This window comes from Coenobita brevimanus, chromosome 8, assembly GCF_032717465.1.
Source record: "Coenobita brevimanus isolate Jiangsu-jjx chromosome 8, ASM3271746v2, whole genome shotgun sequence".
NCBI classification, from domain to species: Eukaryota; Metazoa; Arthropoda; class Malacostraca; order Decapoda; family Coenobitidae; genus Coenobita; species Coenobita brevimanus.
Genome location: NC_136961.1, coordinates 7,729,826 through 7,742,807, shown reverse-complemented (window position 1 = coordinate 7,742,807; position 12,982 = coordinate 7,729,826). Strand labels below are relative to the sequence as shown.

General features: G+C 40.0%; 2 protein-coding genes across 2 annotated transcripts in view; one reads left to right on the top strand and one right to left on the bottom strand.

Moving 5' to 3' along the window:
- Window positions 1-1,651, top strand: part of LOC145406382 (uncharacterized) — a 34,391-nt gene extending 32,740 nt beyond the window's left edge. The window contains exons 6-7 of the mRNA XM_080277550.1: window positions 800-901; window positions 1,429-1,651. Of these exons, the coding sequence (XP_080133676.1) occupies window positions 800-901; window positions 1,429-1,465 (139 nt within the window). The 3' untranslated portion in view covers window positions 1,466-1,651. The remainder of the gene's footprint in view (window positions 1-799; window positions 902-1,428) is intronic.
- Window positions 1,652-7,256: 5,605 nt separating this feature from the next.
- LOC145406371 (organic cation transporter protein-like) overlaps window positions 7,257-12,982 on the bottom strand; it is a 240,965-nt gene continuing 235,239 nt past the window's right edge. The window contains exons 11-12 of the mRNA XM_080277539.1: window positions 7,677-7,846; window positions 7,257-7,308 (exon numbers count right to left, since the gene is read on the bottom strand). Coding sequence (XP_080133665.1) covers window positions 7,257-7,308; window positions 7,677-7,846 — 222 coding nt within the window. The remainder of the gene's footprint in view (window positions 7,309-7,676; window positions 7,847-12,982) is intronic.

Genomic DNA, 12,982 nt, shown 5'->3' with positions numbered 1-12,982 from the left:
ACTGCTCCAGGGTGGGAAAGGAGGTCTAGATGATGATTATTACTGCCAGTTTTATTTTGCATTTGGTGTGAAGTGTTGGTCTGTGAACGACGACCATTTGCACTGTCTGGAGACCGTTTTTTTTTTTTTTTTTCCTGAGGAATTAATTTGCTTGACAGCTAAGGTTCTAAATCTATATAGTTGATTCTAAACGGCATAATATGAGGGAACAGGTTTAGTTGTTGATGTTAAGTGTTTATGTGGATGTGATAGGAAGCGTTAGGAGAAACACATTAAGGTGGTTTGGCCATGTGGAGAGGATAGAGAGTCAGAGACTGGCGAGGAGAGTGTATGTGAGTGAGGTGGAGGGTGGGGAGGGACGGGAAGGCCAAGGATGAGATGAAGGGATAGAGTGGAGAGATATATGAGAGAGGGGGGGAAGTGAGCTGGGAGAAGGGCAGTGAAATGGGGGGAGACAGAGCGACATGGAGGCGATTTGTTTGTGGCCACCCCTTGCGGGATAAAGGCGTCTCGCAATAGATAGATAGGTTTAGTTCCAGGAATGATTTTGTTATAGTTTTTGCAGCAGATGTTATGGATGAAGTAAGTCCAAGTGATGACAAAAATTTCGATTCACTTCAGTACAATAAGTAACAAAACATTGTGCAGTGACTTTCGAAAACCCACTATTAAGATCTATGGAGGCCAGCCAATTTCGTACTATATTTTAAGAGATTTATAATGGTTCGATTATAATCTGGATCGGTATTCCTGCCAGCAACTGTAAATTACTGTGTATGTAACAACTTATGTGTTGCAGGTGTGTTCGCAACATAGCTCTGTGTGTCACCAAACCCACCTGCCCAGACCCTCCCACTAACACAAGCTTCTTGCGACCCAAGAATGTCTGTGGTTGCACTCTGTAAGTACTGAAACGTGTTTCCGTATTGTAAGTATTGTCAGTACTTGTAGGCAAAACCTAGTACAGTATATGTAAATTTTGCTCAATTATACACTGCTTTTGTCAGAATGATCGTAACTGACATTATCTAGATTAAATTCTACATAGCTTAGGAGATACGTTTTGAACTGCAGGGGTAAGATAAAGCTAGACTTCATTAGTTCTATAAGTACAAGATGTCAGGTGCTGGAAAGGGACACCTTCTCACAATGACACTGATAAAACGGGGCGGGAAATCCGTCTTTTTATATGTTTAACGTCCCTCAGCACGGTTCATGTCCCCCGAGTGAGTAGAGTGGTGTGCAGGAAAAGGGCAGCTTTAGTCAGCAGTACACTGGATTCACTTTTAAATGAGCCTGGGGCCACAACAACAACAACAACAGTAGGAGATGCCTTTTCTAATGAGTAAAATCGTTTGAAAGTATTCACTTCAATATAAAAATGACTTGACTGTATATCGTGGAGTAAACTCTTTATTATGCCTGCAGGTACTGCCAGAAGGGGATGGGGTGGTTCTGTGGCTAAAGATATATCCTGATCTCCGCTGGCACAGTCTCAGTATGGTAATGGACCGGCTTCATTGAGCTTAATGTGAAATCTGTGTATCTGAATTATTAGGGAGAATGTTCTAATAACTGAAGGTAAATAAGATTAGTCATTGAGTTGTTATGATATTTGTTTATTTGATAGCTTAATCAGACTAACAACACACATGAACTAATAAATAAAATGATCATAAATGCATAATGTAGCCTATTTCTGTCCCAAGTTAAAAGATTTAATCTAATATAAAAATAAAGATGAACTAGTGACGAATGCCGCAATATGCACACTCTAAGTAATATTCAGTCATCCCATGCTCACGAGGATGACATCACAAGGTCTTCCATAGAGAGAAAATGAGAAGTAACGGGATAACTCAAGTGTGACAAGTATACCCTCTTGACTCAGCGCTGATGGCTGAAGCCAAAAAAAACATTTGAAATAAGGCTGCCCATTGGTTAATGCAACACTAAGGAGTGTGGAAAATCTACAGCTCTTCTTATTTTAACACATATACCGGTATATTTATATTTGTAAACTGCTTGCAATATAAGCAGCCAGTTTAAGTATGGAATAATTTCCAAAGCTAAATAGGTCAATAATAGCTTTAAAGTTTACCATTATCAAAGAAAATTAAAACTGATTACAAAGCTATATAAAATGATGAGTGACGTATGATGTACATGCAGGCATGTATTATAGAACAACATGCAGACACAGGAATACACTGTTGTTGGATAATTAACTTCAAACTTCACTCATCGTTTTATAAATCTTTATAGAAAAACTCTAATTTTCTTTGAGATAGGTAATTTTATAGCTAATTTATTCCATATTTAAACTGGCATGTTATCAAATGCCGCACGTTTGAGCTTCCATCACGAATGAGGAGAGACTGAGGGGAGACACAACTGCACCCTGTGGCTGCCCCATGCCAACTGACGGCTGCAGGACCCCCTGATGTCATGCGCAGGCCGCTCCAAAATTTGAATCAAGAGTGGGACAACTGTGTATACTTAAACTGTGGTAATAGGCTACAACTAGTCTTTAGGTCACGAGAGAGAGAGAGACTAATGCAGGAGGCTTTATTATGTCAGACAATTGACAACTACAACACCGTTTTGCTTCTGGATATACCCTGTTTCCAAAGACCTACACTAAAGAACCGAGTGTGGGAACCTCAAGTATAACTACCACTGATTACATGTCCTTGGAGTAATATACGGCATCGGACTTGCCTTCAAAGAATATGTGCAAGTTATCAGGAAATGATGTTCCCCAAGATTTAATGCTCCGAGAGCATCTGCAGGGGTAGACTATGGACAACAAAAAGAATCACTTTCCTTACTCTAAAAACCATGCATAAAATCAGTGATGTCCAATGCCTTCCCGGCAAGGGCTCTTTTATGTAATACACTCTACATCACCTTGTAAACCATACAGGACAACTCCATATGCATCACCACTGCTTACACACAAGCCACATCCACTGCTCAATTACACTCTGAAATAAGTGGTGTGGGGCACAGCATACCTCACTCGACAGCAGTAATTTGGAGGCTGTTAAATACTGATTCGGTACTGCCATTAAATGTCAGTAAACAATTGAAGTCGTGACTAACTTCAATTTCAACCCTGTAAAAGTCTTAAAGTTTACAGTAATGGCTCAACTAACATCACTTTCAAGAAATCGCCCTGCAAAACTCCTTGACCTTACATTTCACCTTTCAAACTCGAAGACATTACCTCCACAAATAAATAATTTCCTTTTGGGGCCAGTGCCCACATACCCTGAAAGTTTCATGTAATTTCATTCAGCTGTATTTCCGTAATGTTGCTAACAAACAAAGAAACAAAGAAAGAAGTCCGGGCTAGGTAACTAAAGTCCTCCATTTCAGAGGCCACATGATATGAGAGACACACAATCCTACACAGCAGCCTGTGCCTGTACATAACATCCCTGATACTACATGACAGACACATAACAAACCAAGGCAAATTAAGCGACCATCACACAAACATTATCAAATGCTCTACAACAATATCCCACCTCTAGGGATTCCAACACTAGCAATGAAGAAACACTTACAAACTTACTTCATGTGGAGGCCAATACGACACCCCCATCAGAACACTGTATTACAAGTCCCTCCTCCTGACATCCGTCCATCCAAGGTGTCATTAAACCGAGTCCATCTAGCTAGGCTTAGATTAGGACATCATCCAGCCTTCTCAGCTACCAGCTTGGATTTGCAGTTTTGCAGATGATATGTGCCCTGCTTGTAGAATATGCCCACAACATAACACACATAATGGAACATTGCACAGCACATGCACTTTAGCAGTTAACAGAACCTACTGGGCAACGCCATAGGGGCGGTTGTTTATCTGCGGTCGACGGGTCTGCCCAATTAAAGGGACAGGGGTTGAGCACTGACAAAATCGTTGTATCTGAGACTTGCTTTTGTAGGACGTGAAAAAGGACAACATGTCTCTTGTTCCTTCAGCATAAACAAATATCAGTGAAGAAATAAAAATTATCATGAGCTTTCTGGGGAGTAGGGTGGGAGGGCGAGGAAAGGAGGCAGACCAGAAATCTCCTGTACCTCCAGTAAATTCTAATTTGAGTAATGAGAGTGAGTTGATGTAAGTTTAATTGTGATTCTGGGCCACAGTCTGAATGTTGGCTGAGGACTGAGGAAACCAACATCACTAATATAATTAGTCGTTTGTATAATTAAGAAACCCACATCACTGATAAAATTACTGGGTCCCGTGGATAATGTAGAAACCAGCATCACTAAACTACTTGCAGTCTTTTGGATTATTTAGGAAAGACATCACTGAGCTAATACAAGGTCGTTTGTATAATTTAGAACGCAATATGACTAAGCTAATTACACGGTCCCTTGGATAATTCGGATTCCAACATCACTAAACCAATTACACTGTCATTTGGACTACGGGTATTTAGAAAGAGTGTTACTAAGCTCATTTCAGGGGCACTAGAACATAAGGGAAACTAATATCACTAAGGTGATTACAAGGGGATTTGGATTGATAAGAGAGTGACATCACTACCAGAAGATAAGAACAGGGCAGTCTGGATAATTTAAAATGAACATCGGTCAGCTAACTACAGGGTCGTTTGAATAAAGTAGAAGCAAACATCACTGTGGTCATTTCACAGTGGTATGTATGGTATATTTTATTTAGACAGCTGCTGATATAACCATCTGGCTGCAAGACCAGACTAACGTGGCGAGACGAGGGTGTCCAGCGTCACACTTAGTCAGTTGTTCCATAAATACGAGTAAAGTACAGGATGGTTAGTAAGTAGCGCTCCACTAGAAACTCACCAGACAGTATCCATGGTGTTGCAGGGACAGCTATGTCTGCTGGTGTGTGTCCTGTAATTGCATATGACTGGGAGGAAGAGGTGAATAAATAATGCAGAGTAAATGTTATCCCTACAACACTGGAAACTTCAGCCAGTGGAGTGGAAGGGTAGTGTTTCATACAGTGTCCTTACCAGTTCACAGGATAAACAGGTCTCCTTAATCAAAAGAAACATGTTCTTGGTGGCACGTCTGAATATCGATACAAGCAGCTGAGATTTTCACAGTGAGTGTATCTCAATACCCTACAGAAAAGTGTACCATCGCGGATTCAAATTCAGAAAAAATAAATCATGTGTTCTCACTCCGCCCTACTACACACCTTCCATCCGATGACGAGATTTACTCTGCGCGATTTAAATAAACCTACGAAAGCCTTTAATGAAGTTCAGAAAATCTGTCTAAAGCAGAATAAAACTGTCTTGAGGTAGCAAGAATAAGCTAGAAATATGTCAGCCAATTCAAGGAGTAGGGAGGTTAGGTTAAAAAAAAAAAAATTAATTGCTTATGTGTTTATTATAAATACAAATGAAGCCACGTTATACCTGTTGTCTAGTAACTCATTAATTGCATTTTTTGGTACATAAATCATGTTAATATTGTGCTCCACCGCGTTATATATACCCTGTGTATATATATATATATATATATATATATATATATATATATATATATATATATATATATATATATATATATATATATATATATCCTCATTAAGGTAGGGGACGTTGTAGCACTTATTTATCATACCTTACTGTTCCTTCATAGTCTCTTGTATGCTGTTTACATCTTTTTAGTATCGATATGCACTGCATCGGTGAATACATGAGGATACTAAGGCGTCATAGGCAAAATAAATCACTAAGGAAGTGTCAGAAAATCGCCAAGATTACGAGAATACGACCTTGATATTCCTACTCTGTTTAGGCTACCTTTGGAGATATTGCAACATCGCTTTCTTAGCGATTTACCCTCCAGTTATGGCTACACTTCAAAATCTTTTAGCATGTTGCTAATGCAAACTGAGTTATTAGTAAAACAACATAACTAACACACAAGAAAATGTTACGGTTTGATATGCAGTATGAATCTCTAAAGAAGAGGTGCTGCGAAGCGTCCTGTGCCAAATGGAATACAGCCCAGACTCTCGCAAATCAAATCTGTGGTTCCCTACTTCACCATACGTCTTCACCATACGTCAACCATCTTCACTGAATAAAAATTTATTTACACTGGGGTAACCTTGCTATTAATTTAAACGCTCACACAACCACCAAAGTTCCACAGCTCTTTGTTCCCCCTTGGTCACCCTAAAAGGACCACTTGGGACATGTTGAATATTCTTTTTAAGTGGTAGCCCCCAGATCCCTCGCTCAGTCATGCCATTAAGCAGTCTCTATCTGACTATACATCAGACACAAAATACATAAGCATTTCTTGCTTTTTTCTAATGAGAGTAAGAAGTCAGTTTTAGGCTCATGGAGGTGGTGCTATTGATAACACATGAGTTCGCGTTGCCACTGCTGCACAGGAAAAAGGGCAGTTGACATCGTGACATCGGGGAGAGGGGTAGGTGACATCAACAGGTGGTGGTCTGGTCCGGAACACCTGACTTCGCATTGCCGCTGCTGTAAAGGAAGAGGAGCAGATGACAATAAACACAGCGTTGATAAGCATAGTTTCAGCGGTATTTTTAGCACTCATTTCCCAAGTAGCAAAGGGCATCATTATCAGCAGCAGCACATTATTATTATTATTATTATTATTACTACTACTACTACTACTACTACTACTACTACTGCTACTACTACGACTACTACTACGACTTCTACTACTACTACTACTACTACTACTTCTATTATTATTATGGCCTTTTACCTTAGTAAAGGAGGGACTGACGAAGGATAATTAAACAAAAAAAAGGAAAGTTTAAACTAGAACACTCAACAGCATGCGAAGTGAAATGGGCCACACAGTCATCCTTCTACCATTCACGCCTCCAACACCATGGCTTCATCTAGTAAGCCTGACTCTTTCCACTTACTTGTTGTATTTTCCCATGTAGATACGATTCACATACATCTGTCATAAAGAGTCAGTCCGTTCAGTGTAAGTAAAAAAAAAAATAAAAAATAAAAAGGGGATGCCAAACCCTTGCAATGTCTTCTTCCTGCATGCTTCATCCAATACACTCATCCATTGTAAATTTCCTTAACTCTTAACTTCAGTACCTCTTTTTCTTAACATCGGTTTAACATACCCATTCCCTTCTAGACCCTGGGCTCAGATAGACACACAAGAGTCGTTTTCTCTGCTAGGTAGCTATAAAATTCTTCAGACCCAAGTAATGAACTCAGTTAATGAATTACATTTTACACTGTGCCTTTTCTTGGAGAGTCCTTGTTGATGGACATGGCCACCGCACTTGAGCCAGTTTGCCATTTAGGTTAGTACATAATCAATGGCTACTAGGTGGTTATATGAAATCTGACTGCTTTTTACTTTTCATGAAAATTCTATTGCGTTCACAGAAGATAGACAAAGGGCAATTATATCTGTCTATTAAGCATTCATATGAGGAAGAAATCACCCAGACAGTTTATGTGCACTCTGTACCTGGATGCATTATGTGTTCTTTTGTAGAGACGAAGGCTCGTGTGGGAGTGTCTAATGAACCAGCCTCAAAACCAGGCAAAGTTTAATGACTTTCAGAGGAACTGATCATAAGTTTGCTAATGAATCTCAGGAAAGAACCACATCTCAGTTAATATTTCCACAAATCTGTCCATTACCTGCCACTGGCCGGCTCGGTCTGGGTGTGTTTTGTATCACCCCCTTCCAGCTCCGTGATGGTGTCGGGCAATCTTGCGCCCTTGGTCTCCCACAGAGGCCACAGCACCACGCCAGCGAACAGCGATGCAACACCGAACACCAGCGACACAGCCCACGGGTACTTCACATTCTGGGACATGGGGCGTTTGAAGTATTACTTTAAGTTACAAATATGATGGGGAATTCCTCCTATCTCTGATAAACCTGATATAATTATTCATTCTCCTCTAACTCTGTTTGGATGATTCCTGTGTTATGCCTCTATCTCCTTCCCTCTCAGTTTCTGTTCTCTGTCATTAAAGCTTCTCCAAAACATGTGCATTATGCCCTCAGTGACATCAGTAATAATACAGAATAAGGTCCTGATGGGATATCTCCTATTGTAATCAAGAACTGAGCCATCTTGCTAACACCCTGTCACAGCAAACTTATTCGCGTTTGTCTAATTCCTTGAAATTTGGTCTCGTTCGCCTGCTCTGAACAAATATAACTACTCCTAACCCTCTATCACCAAATCTTATTATATTTTCTTGTATTTTTAAAATCAGTGAAGGTATCACTAGGAAGACACTGACGCATCTTTCCTATCGTAACATTTTTTCTGACTGTCAGTAGGGGTTCCATCAAGGTGGTCCACTGAACGTCATACATTATTCTCAGATTCTTAGTTAAATTCTTTTCGGGAATTCCGTGAATGCTTTGCTAATGCCCTAAACATCTACATCTACCTTATGATAGTGTTTAATTCCAGCAGAGGTGAAAGGAGGCTGATCTTATTGCTGCCAGAATCGTCAACTAGTCACCTACTCTTGATTGCTCTGCACTGCTGTAGCCCAGACTAAAATCCAACTCAAAGATGAGATTATTATGGAACTGAGGGCTACTTTTTTATTTTGCATACAGAATGATATGTTTCAAAATTATTAAGAGCTAGGGATAAAACAATAATATATTGTGAAATAAGTTTCAACATCAAACACAAACATCTGGGGACCGAATGCTAATCACCCGCCAAAATATGTTGTTGGCTACGATACAAGCTACCTACAAACCAAATTTGAAGAAAATTCGCATGTCACAAAAGTCAATCCATAATAAATGAAACAAAAGCATCTGGAGTCCGAATGCTAATCGCCCGCCAACATATGTTGTTGGTTAAGGTAGAAGCTACCGTCAAACCAAATTTGAAGAAAGTTTGCAAAATTCTATGTAAGTCAGTTGCCGCGTTCCACCAAAAAAAAAAAAAAAAAAAAAAAATCCATATTAAAAAATATATGGTGGCTGGAATTTGCTTATTTTTGTTCACATCCTCAGCAACTGGAATAGGCTTCAGCATAGCCACATAGTTTCGAGATATTTTGGCAAAACACACACACACACACACACACACACATCGAAAAAACTACTGTATAGTGCCTCCCCTTGCTAAATGTAGGCAAATTTCCTGCATCTTAATCTGTCATGTGTAACAAGCAACTCGAGATTATTGATATCTTATTGTTCTTGTTGGTGGACATAACTTTTGAATAATCCTTCCATATCCTAACACCATTAATTATATAACACCTATATTCCCAGTGTAGTCTATACTTTCATGGCATTGTCTCACTCACCCCCACCACGCCATATCTTACAACGTAATTATATATCCCATGCCAAATTCCTTAAACCCTCCCACACCACAAAAATTGTCAAGAATGTAATTACTTAACTTTCAGTTAACTCAGACACTAATTCACAACACGCATGTTCTCATGATTTAATATTTGCCTGTCTTACCGCCTACCAATTTGCAACTCATCCCACTCATTCTCTTGCTCAACACACTATTTTCTTTAACCTCAATGACTTTCCCATGCCGCGATGCCGGACATGCGTGATCATATTTACTTTTTCCAAGACAAACATTTTTAAAAAGCGATCATGCTATTTATGAAATAACAATAATCTATATTATAATGATCCGATTTCTCTATGTCTGTTGATTTGTTTGTCCATTAGTTATCACGACACAGCAAAAACGGCGCATTGTAGCGCAATTTCTGTCAGAGCAAGGTACCACTTAAATGCTCTAACTTGAAAAAAATAACAATTTCCAGTCCAATCGGGCCACTTATTCCCAAGCTATGAATCATTTGAATTCGCAAAATGACTGCATACACGCATGTGGAAACTAAGCAAATACGGCGCACTAAGAAATACCCAAATTTTTGCCGGTGCTGAGACCATTTCTTCAGGTTTCGGAAGTCAATTTCTTCCTTTAGCAGCGTAAAGAGAACCGTCTGGCGCAGCTGGCAATGCAAATTTCAACCTCCTAAACCCACCCTACAATTTGTAATGAATTGCTGAATAATTCTCAAAATGATTGCGGACATGCTTGTGGAATCTAAGCAAATGCGTCTCACTAGAAAATGTCTATTTAAAAAAAAAAAAAAAAAAAAAAAAAAAAAACAGCATTGTCGAACTTGTTTGGAAGGACTAGAAATATGTAATATGAACAAAATTTGTACGTATTATGGGAAGTTAAATTTTCAAAAAGTTATGATGGGAACATGACATTTTTTGTTAGAGCAAGGTACCGATAAAATGTTCTAACCTGAAGAATACAACAACTTCCAGTCCAATCGGGCCACCGGTTACAGAGTTATGAATCATCTCTGAACATGGGAAGCGACGACATCGAGCAAAGGCCGCTGATGGGAACATGGCACATTTTTTGTTAGAGCAAAGTACCGATAAAATGTTCTATCCTGAAGAATACAACAACTTCCAGTCCAATCAGGCCACCGGTTAAAGAGTTATGAATCATCTCTGAAGATGGGAAGCGACGACATCCAGCAAAGGCCGCTGAAGGCGACCTCTCAGCGACATACAATAAAAAGTATTTGTTGGAAAATCATATATATATATATATATATATATATATATATATATATATATATATATATATATATATCCCCTGCTCCTCTCCCTGTGACGACCCAGCAAGATGCCTGGAACCACTGTCTGATTCATTTCTTCTTTATTCCTACAACATTCGCGGCCTTTCTTCAAACTTTATCTCTGTTGTGCACCACCTCTTCTCCTCTAAACCTCACCTTCTCTTCGTGATTGAGACCCAGCTGTCTGAGGTGACTGATACCAAATCTTTTTGTTTATCCTCCTACTTTATCTATGCTCGTTTCAAAGCCAAAGGTGGTTGTTGTGTACAGCATGTGTATGTAACGACATTTCTTGCTCTTGTGTTCCTGAACTTGATTTTTCTGAATTCTCTACCCCCTGGCTTCGGCTTTCCTGTCATTCTCTGACTAATATATCTGTAATGTTTACTTATCCCCTAAATCTATTACTTCTAAGATGGAAAACATCCTTTCCATTTCTCCTTTCTCTGAAATCTCCACTCTAGGAAATTTCAATATTCTCCACCATCTATGGCTCTCCTCTCCTTTCACTGATCCACCTAGTGATCAAGGCTACATGTTTCTATCGTTAATGACCTAGAGCAGCTTGTACAGTACCCTACCTGTATCCCTGACCGCCTCAGAGTTCCAACATACTTGACCTCTTCATTACAACTAATCCTTCTGCTTATGCTGATATTTCCTCTCCGATGGGCTGCTCCAGTCACAACCTTATCACCCTAACCTGTCCTATTGCTCCACTAAGGCCTGTGGACCCTCCAAAGAAGTGTCAGTTATGGCACTTTGGAGCTGCTGTTTGGGAGACCCTCAAGCAGTATGTCCTTGATTTTCCTTGGGATGATTATGGCTTCCATGACCGAAAGCCCTCTGAGTGTGCCTTGGGCGTTATGGAGGTAATTTTCTCGGGCATGGAAACATACATTCCTCTCTCATATCCTTTGACTAATAAAAAAAAAAATGGTTTAATCACGCTTGTTCTAATGCTGTCCACAACAATAAGGTCTACATAAGGTACTGGAGCCAACCCACTCCTGAATCTCACCTCTTTTATATTTCTGCCCGAAATCATGCTAAGTCTGATCTTCGCTTTGCTGAAAATAATTTCATTCGTACTAAATGTTCCTGAACTCTCGAACTCGAATTCTTTCCGCTGCTTCTGGCATCTTGCCTGAAACCTTTCTAACAACTTTGCCTCATCATCCTTCCCTCTTCTTTTCCACTTTGATGGCTTTGTATCTATTTCTTCTACAGATAAAGCAGAACTCTTCACTCGGACTTTCTCTTCCACTTCCACCATAGATGATTTCGGTGCTGTTTCTCCATCACTTCCCCCCTGTGACTTCCTCATGCTTGACATAAAATTTCTTCAGTTGATGTATCTTCTCGCATCACTGGCCTCAAAACTAACAAGGCATATGGGCCTGATAGGGTCCCTCCTGTTGTCCTCAAGAACTGTGCTTCTGTGCTTATATCCTGCCTATGTAAACTCTTTCCCCTTTGTCTATCAACATGCACCATTCCCTCTTCTGGAAGTTTACTCTCATTCAGCCTGTCTCAAAGAAGGGTGACCATTCCCATCCTTCTAACTATCGCCCAATTGCTTTAAGGTCCTGTGTTTCAAAAGTTTTCGAGCCTATTCTTAATAAAAACAATTTTGAAGGATTCCTCCTGTCACAACCTCCTTTCTGATCGTCAGTAAGCGTTCCGCCAGGGACGGTCCACCGGCGAGCTTCTCACCTAGTTTTCAGACTCCTGGTCATTCTCCTTTCGGGACTTTGGCGACAGCTTTCCCATTGCACTTGACATCTGAAAGACTTTCGATCGTGTGTGGCATAAAGCTTTAACATCCAGACAGCTCTCTTACGGATTCTATCATTCTAACTGTGCTTTCATCTCTAGCTTCTTTTCTGGTCGTTCAATAGCTGCTGTTGTAGACGGCCACCGTTCATCTCCTAGAGCTATCAAGAGAGATGTTCCTCAGGGCTCTGTCCTGTCTCAACTCTCTTATTATTTAATTAGGCTACCTTCTAAGCTGACCTTCTAAGCTGTACATCTAACCCTATCCACTCATACACTGATGACTCCACCCTTCACCTTTCCATTCGGTTCCCACAACGCCCATCTCTGCAGTTACTTCAACAAACAAGGGATGAGGCTATGGCACACCTAATGTCTGACTTGGCTTGTATCTCTGACTGGGGTAAAAATAATCTTGTTGTTTTTAATGCATCTAAGACTCAGTTCGTACACCTATCAACCTGTCAAAATCTTCCACAGGTATACCCACTAATGTTTAATAATATTTAGCTTATTCCTGCATCATCCTTGAACATGCTTGGGGTTTC